At 38.5% G+C, this 14,241-nt stretch overlaps 1 protein-coding gene across 2 annotated transcripts; it reads right to left on the bottom strand.

Moving 5' to 3' along the window:
• Window positions 1-1,776: 1,776 nt before the first annotated feature.
• LOC105904728 (complement factor B-like) lies at window positions 1,777-13,318 on the bottom strand. Of its 2 annotated transcripts, none has more exons than XM_031561181.2 (18): window positions 13,163-13,318; window positions 12,791-12,988; window positions 12,029-12,214; window positions 11,030-11,203; window positions 10,159-10,245; window positions 9,687-9,829; window positions 9,092-9,239; window positions 7,183-7,314; window positions 6,931-7,026; window positions 6,564-6,698; window positions 6,136-6,251; window positions 5,522-5,657; window positions 5,191-5,329; window positions 4,788-4,867; window positions 4,205-4,296; window positions 3,761-3,890; window positions 2,521-2,570; window positions 1,777-2,275 (listed from the first exon to the last, which is right to left on the bottom strand). In XM_031561181.2, the coding sequence occupies exons 1-18, from the start codon at window positions 13,221-13,223 to the stop codon at window positions 2,105-2,107; spliced, it is 2,274 nt and encodes a 757-aa protein (XP_031417041.1). In that variant the 5' UTR covers window positions 13,224-13,318; the 3' UTR covers window positions 1,777-2,104. The 2 variants fall into 2 exon arrangements, 1 of the variants encoding a protein (XP_031417041.1); XR_004162980.2 differs by having other exon boundaries at window positions 2,195-2,275; window positions 3,713-3,890.
• Window positions 13,319-14,241: the final 923 nt, after the last annotated feature.

Below are 14,241 nucleotides of genomic sequence, written 5' to 3'. Positions count from 1 at the left end.
TCACATGCAACCTGTGTGCTGGACAAAGTCAACAGAAACTTATATCCTAACCCAATGACATGATAAGCATCTGTGAGGAGTTTGTACTGTGAGAGTATTAAATGGACACAAATGGCACAGTTTTTGCAGGAGGAACAGGTCCTGCTTTCAAGCTCCATCTCTGGTAATATTTTGCTTGCTAATAGGTTGACAACGCTACAACGATATTAACCAACGCTACAACGTTAGCCTAATAGTTACGTTGCTAATCATTAGGCCTATGTCTCTTTACCAGTTGCCACTTGTGTTAGTCCTCTTGAAAATAAATTTGGCAGCATCCACTTCCAATGCCTTTCTTTTTTTCAACCTGGCTTTTTCAGCCCCTCTTCCTCCTATCCATCCTCTCTGACGCGTATCGTTGGGGTAGGGCCCATAGACATAGCATACTATGTCTATGGTAGGGCCGGCCCAGCTATCGGTAGTCTGAGAAAACTTTTTGGAAAAGACGGGCTATGGACCCAACCAACTCTATTTGGGAGGGGAGAACTCCCTCGCATGGTACAACCCATGCAGAGGCTGCGGTGTCAGAATGCGGAACGTGTGTAGCCTATTTTAAGAGAAGATGGACTAACGTGACAAATGTCAAAAAATAAAATTCTCGACCGGCCCAGAAGTGAAGCGGCCCACCGGGAACTCTCCCGATTCTCCCGATTACCCACTCCGAGCCTGTACCTGTCTATAAGACCCAAAGCCTTGCCCTCAGTCTGTATCAGTTGTCCTTTAAAACAATGAACGATGTTACTGTCAAAGAAAAGCTTTGACTCTCTTATCGCTGTTATACCCATAGTTATTCTAATAGTAATAGTTATAGTGGATGCTAAACCAGATTCTAGTAGGGATACTATACCGGATTCTATTAGAGATTCTATTAGGGATACTATTACAGATTCTATTATGGATACTATTACAGATTCTATTATGGATACTATTCAGTCTAATGCTCTATGGTTCTGTTCTCTATTCGGTGTTCCGAAAGAGACACACTACTTCCCCAATGTTTTTATTCCATTTCATGTGCTTTTTACGTTCTTTTAATCATGTTTTAGTCAATTTTATTGACTTTGTCCCTTATTTATTCACTATGTTCTTTAGCTTTTATTCTCTATGCTCTTTTAACTGTATATGAAATGTGCTATATCAATAAACTTTACCTAGACAGGCAACACTCAAATCAACTGACTGGAGAATGAGGTTAATTTTCTCTTGGACTAAACCGAGAGACCGTGTCTGAGAACACACAGTAAAACTGTTTAACTGAGAGTTCAGGTGGGTTTCAGTACTTTTCCTGAAAGCGCCGCTGTGCAATGACCAACAGTACTTAGGATGGTTGTTGCATAATACCCCTGACTGAAGGACACCAAAAGGCAAGGATCAGAGGTGGCAGCGTCTGCAGGGATCGGTAGGGGTCTGAGCCCATAGTCTTTTTGTGAACATACAAATGTAAAGACAGTGGCTGGAGGTCAACCTAGCACAAACACACCAGCAACGCACTCAGCTCATTTATATTATTCTGTATTGAATTAGAAAAAAGGAAAAAGCAATGGGAGGTTTGGCGCCACACGGTGGTCGGGAACAGTATAGCCATACTAGTCTAGAAGAAACTGTAAAATGCTAAAGAATAACTAAAGAAAAACATTTCTGCCAAAAAATAAAGACAACAATGAAAGTTAATATTCCTTTAATGTAGAGTTTGTGTATAGGGAAGAAAGAACGCTACTGAAATGGCTCACTTTTTTATTTTATTTTCCAGAAGCCTCTCCAGAATCTCAACATACCTTTCATTATTACTAAAACACCACACATCAAAAACCCAAAACAACAATTTTTAAAAATGATTTTAAGGTATTCTTTTTCCAAATGAATGGCCCCTTAAGAGATTAACAGAGATTATTTTCTATGAAGTTTAAAATAACCAGGAAGGCAACAGTAATTTTTATTTAAGAGTGAGAAAATATATAAAAAAATTAGGAAAAATGTCATCTTTATTGAACAGTGAATACATTTCTACTGAAGCCATGAAAAGCAAAGAACAGTTTGCATAATCACAGAAGGCGTATACGTATCTCTACTCTAGAAAGGTTAGTGGTGCATATTTTGCAGTGAGATTACCCAGGTGCTTCTTTAAGAATGGCTGGACCTTAAAGAGGTTGATGTGGTAGTCTCTAGTGTGTTCGCGGGATAACACCAGAGTTTGGCCCTTGCAGATGTCCTCTACACCCCAGCTCACAACTCCAACCTTTAAAGGGAGAATCAGTCAAATAAAACATGAAAACAACAATAGCATACAGAACCAATAGCATACAACTGCAGCTCACAACTCCAACCTTTAAAGGGAGAATCAGTCAAATAAAACATGAAAACAACAATAGCATACAGAACCAATAGCATACAGAACACTGTATCCTTACTGTAAACTTGAAATGTAAGCGATGCCTGCACTGCATCTGAACCATAGGTACATATATAGGCGTGTTTTCTAACCTGTACTGTGCGGTGACTCTTGTCAGTAAATAGTGCACCACCCGAGTCGCCTGTGCAAAAGATAGAAAAAAACAACAATCAAAGAAATGAAGACATGAGCAACAGCAACAACTGTGACATTTATGACAGGGGAAGCCCCCTACTTTATTTTCTCCCCAATTAATACAACATGTGGCAATACGGTGCTATTAATGCTGCAGCGATACATTTAACAGTGACGGTGTATCTAATCACTTCGCACCATGACAATTAAGTGTTTGATATAATATTGTCAGTTTCAGTGTCCAAGTCTTCACTTACTATAAAACAAAGAAAGTGTGCTTCAAAGATCAAACTAAGTACGATATAATCCAGGTACCAAATGTATTTAGAGCCTGTCGCTCGGAGATCCCACAGCCTCAACGGTATGATCACAAATGTACTTATATCAATGGTCAGTTTGAATTGCCATTAGCGCATCCACCTACTCGACCGCAAACTGTTTTTTTGGCTGGATATCCTGAGTTCCCTGAGCAGGTGCTATTTTTTTAGGATGTAGTTTGTGGTGCTGTTGAACTGTATTGAATTAAACACAAAAGTGTTAATGTAAGACTTTAATGATTGTGACTCATGTACGTATGTACTTGTGTATATATGTATGTGCCGCATGTATGTACAGTATGTTTGTATGTATGTATGGATGTATGTATGTCGCATGTATGTATGTATGTATGTATGTATGTATGTAGGTATGTAGTCAGTAGGTATGTAATTTATTTATTTGTTTATCTAAATGACTGTTAATGAGCAAATCAGCCATCTTACCAACCTTTTTTTTCTGTTGTTTAATTGACGATCAGTTGTTAAAATGCATGTCTGAATTATGTATTCGATAATGTTACCCTGGGCAAAGAGTGTTGATACAGTGACCTGCAAAATGATCTGAGTGTGTAATTGATTAATGCAGCCTACCTTTGCATGCAACATGATCTGTGTGTGTAATTGATTAATTCAGAATTACTTTGCATGCAACATGATCTGTGTGTGTAATTGAATGATTCAGCATATCTTTTGCATGTTACATGATCTCTGTGCGTAATTGATTCATTCAGCATATCTTTGCATGCAACATGATCTGTGTGCGTAATTGATCAATTCAGCAGACCTTTGCATACAACCTGATTTGTGTGCGTAATTGATTAATTCAGCCTACCTTTGCATGCAACATGATCTGTGTGCGTAATTGATTAATTCAGCATACCTTTGCATGCAACATGATCTGTGACAGGAGCGATCCCACCAGTGCACAGGAAGTTTTCAGTTACAATCTCCTTTGCATCAGTGGCCGTCATATCTTTGGCTTTCTTGGCATCTTCAATGCAGGCATCCCTCTACAATGTGAAACAGCATCATAAAAGCACACATATGCATGATAATCAGGCAAATCAATGCAAATCTGTGCAAGTCAGTCATCATTAAACCGTGAAGGTCATTGCACTATATGTGTTTGTGTATCGGTATTGTATTTCTGTAGTCCAGTTGACAGCACTAAGACTGTGGGTTCAACTGCAGAGGCCAGACTTATTCAAATGGTCACATAACCTCTACTGTAAGCCTCCATGGATATATTAACACCTTATTATTTATATCATTATTATTTCCTATTTATTTTATTAATAAATGCATTTTTATAATATGTACTCACCGCATTTCCGAGCTTGATTTTAATGAATTTTTTTTCCCTTTTTGGCGACATTATATAAGCATCTTCATACTCATTATTCAATAACAGCCTCTCTGTGGAAAGCAAATGTATAGTATAAAATATATAATATATAAGTGAATATAGGCAGTGCTTAGAGCATTCTCACCTGTCGTGAGACCACATGTACACATTGTGCAGATATGCATTCAAGAGGAAAAACAAGGTTTTTGAACCCTCAGGCCACTGAAATGTATCAGTGGCTAAATCTAGAGGTAGTCAGCTATGCACCCCAATTCTGAGCTAAGTCTCTCTGGTTTTATTATACGGCTCCTCAGAATGTTCCAAAAAGTTCCGTTGATTTGAATGGGCCACCCCAACGTTCGGAGGTCTGATATTTCTTTACATTGACCACTGTGGATCAGGGTCCTGTTCATCCCATCGGGATTTATTTTTCGATAATGACCGCCGCACTATACATTATCCCTTACTTATCACAGTGCAATCAGGAGTTACAGGACAAATACTGTAGTTTGTTTGCTGGTGTGTGGCTTTTCAGTGTGTGGTTTTGCCTTGATCAACTCACCATGATCCTTGCATTTCACATCAGCGCCGGTCAGTTTCAAAGCACCACTGGTTTCCTTAGTGCAAGGAATGCAGATCGGTCTCAAGAGGGGAAAAAAAAAACATGAAACAATCACAGTCTGGTGGCGGACAGCCCTAGTCTGGTCGGAAAGAACTTTGACATTTGGACCGCCAAGATATTTTTTTGAATAAATACAACACACAATACTCTGCTCAGAAAGAGCTTGTCATTTGGACATCTGAGATCATTTTTGAAAACAAACAACGCACAATTTGTTTTTCTACTTAAACAATTTTAACATGGCTCAGCTAATCTAAAACAATTTCATGACACTAATTGGCTTAACATGTCATCAAAAGTACATATTATACTGCACAGAGGAGTTGAGCGGAATTTAACTAACCTTGCAGTGGCAGAGATCGCAACATCTTCCTTAAGTTCAATAAGCGCCACATCAAAGTCAAAAAATGCTGGTATGCCTTTATCTTTCTTGGCCAAAATATTATAGTCTGGATGAGGGATGTGTATCCTCACTTCATGATCTGGGACACAAAGCAAGGAATTAAAAAGGAGTATAATACATGCCAAAAATAAGGCAATCACAAACATAGCTGGGCTGCAACTACAAAATAAGTTATTTGTCGATATATAGCCATTTATACTCGCATGTGATAAATATCATATTCAAAGTGAGGACATTCTAAAAATGAAAGCACATGGAATGTACGTGGAACCTTTGGTCTTTCCGTCTTCAATTGTAACAGTTATTCTGTCGCTTGTGTCTCCAAACTTGAAGCAGTGGGCAGCAGTCAAGATGAAGCGGGGGGTGACCAGAGAACCCAAACAGCTGGAGGGAGATCCCTCTACATGCTGGAGAAAGAACAGCGGTCATACAAGAGCTAAAATTTGGAGCATTCACTGTCATACTGCATAAAGGGCAAACAGGTAGCCAGTTCCTGCCAGCAAGGCAATGCATTTAGCAATAGGTCTGAATACAAGAGGTCATTGATTACTGAGTGACAATGCCTTCAGCGTTTTACCTTGGCATGTAAACTTAAGTTTGGCTTACAGGTTAAGACAGTTTCTAAATGTCAACATTGTGATGGCAGATAAACCATTATTGCTACATGTTGAATTTGATCTTCATCTTCTTCATCCCAGATTCACTGAGAGACAGATAGAGGTTGGTTGTCTGAATCATCTCAAGAGGCTAGGATTGGCAATTACTTAGAGATCTACAGCCACAGCATTAAAAAAAACTGTCCCATTTTTTTTTTACACAGAGGAATCTGGTCACCCCTCTGGTTGAAATTCTTTTTATCAAAAAAGTAGTAGTGAAGCCACTAACTCGGACAGAGATCTCAGCCAGCCAAGGCTGCTGCTGACGGTACTTAGAGGCTGTCTCCTTATGGCCATAGCTGTAGTCTCTGTGGAGACCACACAAACCTACATTGCTGCTCTCATCTACAGGAAGAAGAAAATACTGTCAGTGTGGTACGCAGTGCAATGGCTATACAACAACACACATGAACACGAGGATACAAATTCAATATTTTGTAAAATACAAATATTTTACAAATATGTTAATACAGCAGTCTCTGCACTTTACTCAAATCTGTAAATTATTTTTAAATTAAAAAGGATACAAAAAAGTCATTATGTATTGTGTATTATGTCTGGATGAATACTAACATAAAAAGAGTACATTGATTAGGGATATTTTTAAACCCAACAGAGTCTACACAAAGACATGTATTCTGGGAAGGAAAACTATACCAATCATTTCATCAAAGACTTGATGGAGTTGGTCTAGATCCTCCATCAAAAACACATGCTTTCCTGCGTTGTCTGTCACGTATTCTGTGAGCAACTCCCTCTCTACATCCTGCCCCAGGCCAAACATGTATATATCTGTAAGAAGAAAAGCCATGAGCAAACTCCAGGACTCCCAAAAACACCCTATGCACCTGTCAAATCCTCCACATTGTATATCATGGTCATATCTGCTTTTAATATACCTATTCTATTATATATATACGCACACACACACACACACACCCACACACACACACATGCACACACACACACACACACATAGGTATATATACTGTATATATATGTGTGTATGACTGTTGTTCCTCACCCAGTTTTTCCATACGCTGCTCTTTTTTATTTCCATACACAAAATCCTTGATTTGACTCACTGGACGCTTTGGATCTTGGCCCATGTTGGATTCGCCTTAAAGAACAGAAAAATCACATCAATGAACAGACACACACACACACACACACACACACACACACACACACACACACACACACATACTGTATATTTGTATATATATATTTAAATATAGGTGCAAAGATCTGTGTCTGCAGTATGAATGTGTTTTACCATCAGTGAACATGATGATTACATGGCTGCTGTTCAGAAACTGCTCAGGCTTTCTTGCTTTTATAAAACTCATGTGCTCCAGAATGTTTGTAAAGGCTGCTCCCAGGTTGGTTCCAGAATCATCTCCATTATCTGTCACAATAAATAATACATACATCTTGCCTCAAATATAGTTAAAGTTGGAGAATCTTAATTATGGAGCTAAAACAGACACTTTAGGTAAAAAAATATATATATAATCTAAACTGAAAAATAGAACATTGGCTTTAATTGAAATTAACCTTGGTCACTGAAAAGATGTTTTGATGTATTTTTCGTTTACAATAATGTGCTTTTTCAATGACAAATCTTTTCTTTGTTCCTTCATGTCAGCCTTTTTCAGTGCGTGTTTTAGTTTTTTACGCTGCAAGTTTACACAACTTTTTTCAATGCCAATAATTTACGATGTCAAACTATGGGCCAGATACATGACAGTGAATTGAAATTCTATATGTCATTTATTTCTGTTGGAGGCGATTGTGTATAAGTGACTACATAGCCTAGTAGCTGGCTAGCTTGCTAACTAGCTCGCTAGTCCAGTCTGTGACACATGCCACAACACGCCCACCCAAAGCATAGCGTTTTGCGTTGCTGGCATGTATCTGTACCATAACGGGCCGTACACATGCCAGCAAAGTGGCAAAGCTATATTCAAGACGTAGACGAGCGAATTGGGGCAAGCGAGTGAAAAAAGTTGGGGAAAGTTTAAAGCTATGCAAAGGAGGAGCGAATTTCGCCAGCAGCGGCCAATCAGATTGTTTGGTGTTGTCTCTGACGGTTTAAAAATTGTAGGACTATGGCATCATTCGGTCGTTAAATTTGCTAAAAAGAAAAAGTTTGGAGGGCATTGTAAGGGGTTGTTGTTGTTCCTGGTATGTTAGATATTGAATCCTGTGCTTACTTGAACAGAATTACAGTTCTGATATAACGACAAGTGACTGGATAGCCTACTAGCTGGCTAGCTTGCTAACTAGCTCGCTAGTCCAGTCTGTTACACAATTTCCACACGCCACAACACGCCCACCCAAAGCAAAGCAAGCGTTTTGTGTCGCTGGCATGTATCTGTACCATTACGGGCCATATACATGCCAGCAAAGTGGTAAGGCTATACTCTATATCACAATATTTTCTTTTGGCGATTGTGACGTAGACGACCAAATTGGGCGAAGCGAGCGAAGAAAGTTAAGGGAAAGTAGAGGAGCAAATTTCGCCAGCAGCGGCCAATCAGATTGTTTGGTGTTGTCTCTGACGGTTTGAAAATTGCAGGACTATGGCGTCATTCAGTGCAAATGCGGGGCGAATTTCACCAGCAGCAACAACTTCTTACAAGGCCATCCAAGCTTCTCTTTTTAGCAAAATAAACGACCAAACGATGCCATAGTCCTGCAATTTTCAAACCGTCAGAGACAACACGTAATCCTGCACGTAATCTTAAGGAGCGGGTCCTCTTCGACGGAGTCCGCCATGTTGCACCTCCATGTTTTTACAGTAGCCCAGAACGGACAGACCAAAACACTGGTTCGAGATACAGCTTTTCGCGTTGTCATGGGATTTGACAGCCACCTTGGGCACTCGCACACACTTGAAAAGGAAAGGGTATTCAGCTGGTTGCAACTCAGCAGCCCCACCTCTAGATGCCACTAAACATAATATACCATTAAGTCAAAAATAGTAGTTTCAAAGGGGAACGCATGGGAAAAGCGTAGACGGGGACTCTTTTTCTGATCCCTCTCTGCCTCTCTCCCATTAATTTCCTGTCTCTCTTCACTATCATATGAATAGAGGCAAAAAGCCCCTCAAATAAATAATATGTTAAATAGTGTCAGTTGTTAACATTGGCGTGGTGAACAAACAAACAAAAACTACTTACCATCAAAATTAAATTTGTCCAAATCTGTTATGACATCTGCCAGACTTTTTGGGTTCCCTATATAGTAATTTTTTATGTCAACAACTGGCGTAACCTTGGTGGCAAAGAACATAATGTCATAATTGGGCGTCACATCGTAGTAGCTGATCTGGAAGATAACCAAACAATGCCATGAGTCCACGAGGATCCAGAAGAAAGTGGATACACAGGCAATACAATCACTCTACAAGTTAAGAATGTAAATTGCACTCTTCTAACTTTCCACATGAATACTCTAATACTAAACTATATACACTGAATACAAACACACAAGTTCAGTTTCCCTCCATTGTTTTGTGACCTGACATGAAATATCCAGTAATTTGTCCATACTCCAAAAACATCCCATACGTCCTTTTTTCTCTCACATTCTGTGTACAAATTCACATCTCTAGCCTTAGTCACGTGGAATACATAGCCTACGGCACTAACAGATTTCCTGACAAGAACTGTAACTCACAGAAATCTTTCAGATTGTTTCATGTTGTGCTAAAATATATGTTCTAGATTCATGTTCAGTATAAGTGCTTGAAAACAAATGCCCTGATCAACAGACCTTCTCAATCAGGTTCTTAGTTATATCAATGGACTTTTGGATGTGATCCTTGTCAATGCTATCAGATGCATCAATGGCGATAAAAATGTTGATGTTCCCACCCTTATCCAGATGGATTTTCTTCCCCTGCTGTTGATTGGGGCCTGAAAAGACCACATATATGACGTAATGGCAACAATGCAGTAATCATACATTTGTGAAGAGTCTGCATTTGGTAACAACTACACGTTTGTCTAAAATCTCCATGAGTGAAATTCCCAGCAATACTAATAATAGCTAATAATACTTCCTGCAGTTTCTTTGGACCTTTAAAGAAAAGAAGTGAGATTTTCTGATATGAAAATAAAACAATATTTGTTGCTTGTCCTTAAGTCGATGAGAATTTCCAGAAAGGGGCCAGATTGTCTGGTGTAATTCTGTATTAGAAGCACTGCATAACTGTCATGACAAAACAAGACAGAACAAAACTCACTTTCTTCATCAGCTTGTTTCAAGCTGTTCTTGAGGGCACTTCCAAACGCCTCAGACACTTCCCCTGGTGTGTCAAATGTGTAATCGACTACAGCAGAAAAACACACTTTACTCAAATGTGTAATCGACCCCAGAAGAAAAACACACTTTACTCAAATGTGTAATCGACCCCAGAAGAAAAACATACTTTACTCAAATGTGTAATCGACCCCAGCAGAAAAACATACTTTACTCAAATGTGTAATCGACCCCAGCAGAAAAACATACTTTACTCAAAAGAAATGTATGAAATGTGTTTAAAAGAACTACAAAATGGCTTCACAGTACAGAATGACAGAAGAAACACTTAACAGATACAGTATTGCTAAATAGGTTGTATTTAACTGTTTCTATTGCTTTAGGTTCTGTTGATGTTGCTGAATATGAACACATTACGTATGTCTGGAAGGATATGTTTCTCCATATGTTTGGTGCTTGTAGTTATTGTATTTGTGTCACACACTGTGATTGTCAGAAAAGGTGAAAACCTGTGCTATTGACACTCAAACAGAGGAGCCACAATTGTCATCTACAATACTTGCATGATAAATCTGTGGTAAAGAACCTGCATGCAAATGTCATACTAATGTGGCATGATGCCCATCAACATGCAAGGTAGGTCATATATAAAACATATATATTTTTAAAAACATGTTGTATATTTTGTCTACGTTACTGTACATGAAAGGGCCCATAATTATGTTTTTCCATATGGATTGGCCAAGCAAGAGAATTTAAATAAATGGTCAATAATAACAACAACAACAACAACAAAAACAACAACAATAATAATAATAATAATAATAATAATGTTTATTGTCAGTTTCACTTACAGTGACACTCGGGCTCGTTGCCAGTCCAGTCTCCACTCTCCTTGCACGTGCGCTCCTTGGAGCCGACGCGCATCAAGCCATCCTCACAGCGGTAGGTCACTTTGTCACCGATGTTAAAGATGTGGCCATCCCTGCGTGCACCGGCTGGCACTCCAGGATCTGGGCAGTGGTCCGCTGTGGAGAGGCATTGCATCATGTGGCTTCAGCATTCAATGTCACACAAAAAAGACCGTTATCACAAGATACTATAACAAACCACTCCACAAAACACTTTAAAAATCAATATGTTCAGTTCCTTTTTTGGGGGGAAAAATGTTGCCTGCTTTTCAAGAAGTGAGCTCCCTGTGTTGTTTTCTGAAGTTGTGTTCTCTATGTTCTGAACATCTTTAGGATGCCTCCTCCTCTTTTGGCTTGCTCTCTCTCTCTCTGCCCCTCCTCCACTCCAGCCTGAGCTTCACAAGCCTGCATATCTCCAAAGGATTACATTGGATGGCCGTTTTGGGGTTGCGCGGTTTAGTGTTCTAACTCAATACTGGATCAATATCAGTCACTTTTGTCCCAACTAAAAAATTCCGACTAAAAAGATGTAAGAATGGGGCCCATGTTTCCCTTCAATATAATATTTTATTTCACAAAAAAAATTATGATCGGTTTTATTGTTTTGGTCCTGATAATAGTTTTGTCAAGCCAATTAGTTTGTTGTTTAACATCATATTTTAAAACTGTTGGAATAGCTGTTATGTTTAATATTATAGAGTGTATATATGTAATATTATTGAGAAATTGTATTATTATTAAAAACAGTGTGCTATAATAATAATAATAATAATAATAATAATAATAATAGTAATAATAGTATAAAGCCGTCGTAATAATAACAATAACAATAACAACAACAATAATTACAATTCCATTACCAATACCAATAGCGATAGCATTAACAATAAAAATAAGAACAACAACAACAACAACATCAATAACAATAATAATAACACTCACTGTTGCGACTGCAAATGGGTGTCCTGCCACTCCACTTTCCATTGGCTTTGCAGACACGAGTCGCAGACCCATAGAGTTTGTAGTCAGAAAAGCATTCATACGTTGTTGTGTCATTTACGTAGTACCTGCCTAGTGGTGGCAGGACATTTCCATGTTTAAAAACACTTGGATCAGGACATCTGACCTCTTTTGGAAAGAAATAAGCAAAAAACATTGATGACTAATGTGTGAAGGAAAAAACTTCACCCATTTAACAACAACAACTTCACCCATTTAAAAACAGTTTTGGGCTGCATTTCATATGAAGTGTCATTGTTACAGTGTACTTATATACATATGGAAATATTATAAACATCTATATAAATATAATTCCTTACCTCTAGTAAGCAAACAGTACAACTACTACTCAAACCCATAACAATCATAACCTTAAGTCCAACACAAATAATCAATGATCAGTTTTATCAATATTCCATATAATAATCAATATAATCAATCAGTTTTCTTTTGTTATCTTTTTATTCATGTCTTTATTTTAAGCGTATTTGAGAACTGTGAAAAGCGCTATAAAAATGTGATGTATTATTATTATTATTATATAATAATAATAATAATAATAATAATAATAATAATAATAATAATAATAATAAAAATAATAATGACATTTACCAACATAAAAAACTCTGTTGTACTTGAATTAGGAAGTTAGGACCTAAACAGTACATAGCACATACAATGTGGGCCGACATTTTCTGTACTTACTCTTGCATTGTAGTCCACGCTTTGGTAAGGGCTTCCACCTCCCACTGAACAGACAGCGACGACTTTGAACTGGAGAATAGTATCCATCTTGGCATTTGTAGGCCAGTAAAGTGCCTAATTCAAAATCCCGGCTAAGGGTAAAATGTCCTCCCTTTATCGACAGCAGCTTGTCTGAGCAAGTTTGTTGGGATAGAGCACCTATTCCAACAAGTACGGGGACATATTAATAACCAAATGATTGTATCCTCTAAAAAGCTGGTCTAAATACATCTGTGTAATCCAGTGACTGAAACCGTTTTCTGTTTTTTTTTTTATACCTTCATCACACTGACAGTTCTGGTGGCAGTTAATCCGCCATTTGTCCAAACTCACCTGGTGCAAAGGAAGAGACTGTCATTAAAGTCAGCAAAGTCCAACAGGCAGTTTGCGCCATGCTAAGTCCTCCTCTGGTTAACCTACAAATGAACAGACCACATACATGATTCAGTGTTTTATTTCTCTCTCTCTCTCTGTGTGTGTGTGTGTGTGTGTGTGTGTGTGTGTGTGTGTGTGTGTGTGTGTGTGTGTGCGTGTGCGTGTGTGTGTGTGTGTGTGTGTGTTTGTGCGGCAGGGTAGGGTGGGGGTGGTGAAGGAGGAAATTACTAAGATGTGGCAATTGTTTACACAAGAGCTGAACTAGGCTGATCAGTAACTGACATAGTGACAGAGAGAGAGAAAGAGAGAGAGAGAGAGAGAGAGAGGTGATTTCATCTAATATATGTTAAAGTTATTACATAAAGATTAATACTGTTACCCATGTGTGATTTTAACAATGGTGAGACTGTGAAATGATCATCATTTTAATATTTTGCCAATTCCGCTAATGATGGCTCATTTGTCGAACAGGTTGTTACTTCAGAGCTTTTGAAAGGGTGTTAAGGTAGCTGAGTCGTTGTGTTCGTAAACTAAGATAGCAAAACTCAACCCTGGTTCCCAGAAGCAGACGCTCTCAGCATAAAACAATGACTGTAATCACACTTGATTGTCTGCAGTATGTTGGAAATAAATGTATGTTTGTATGCTTGCAGACTGACTCCCCTTCCCGTAACTATGATGAGGCAATACGGGCCGCTCTGGCCTTGCCTCATCACACAGTTAGAAGGACAACACTGCAGAACAAACACAACAGGAAGAAACACCACTGGTTAACAGAGTTTACAACCCAAGATCAGTGGTTTTAGCAACAGTTTTGTCAAAACCCTCTGAGGATAACTTGTGGAGCAACTTTAAGCTGAGTTCTTAAAAAAACAACCACTATATAAAAAACAGTATGACAAACTATATTGACTACTACTACAAATAATAATACAAATGTAGCCGGGTACCTTTAGGACCTAGTAGATTTTAGGCAGCCCATGGCTGAGGTGCTACTTCCTTTAGCTTTAGGACCCAGGAGCTTTTAGGCAGCATAT

Source organism: Clupea harengus, chromosome 23 (genome assembly GCF_900700415.2).
Source record: "Clupea harengus chromosome 23, Ch_v2.0.2, whole genome shotgun sequence".
Classification (NCBI taxonomy): domain Eukaryota; kingdom Metazoa; phylum Chordata; class Actinopteri; order Clupeiformes; family Clupeidae; genus Clupea; species Clupea harengus.
Note: the sequence above shows the minus strand (reverse complement) of the source record. Positions and strands in the feature narration are given on the sequence as shown.

Bases quoted from the DNA above. Each gene is read 5' to 3' on its own strand.
- LOC105904728 (XM_031561181.2), bottom strand. From the start codon at position 13,223: ATGGCGCAAACTGCCTGTTGGACTTTGCTGACTTTAATGACAGTCTCT. The intron at 9,240-9,686 runs GTCTGTTGATCA...GTTATCTTCCAG, and splicing joins CTAAGAACCTGATTGAGAAG to ATCAGCTACTACGATGTGAC. The intron at 2,276-2,520 runs GTTAGAAAACAC...CTCCCTTTAAAG, and splicing joins AGAGTCACCGCACAGTACAG to GTTGGAGTTGTGAGCTGGGG.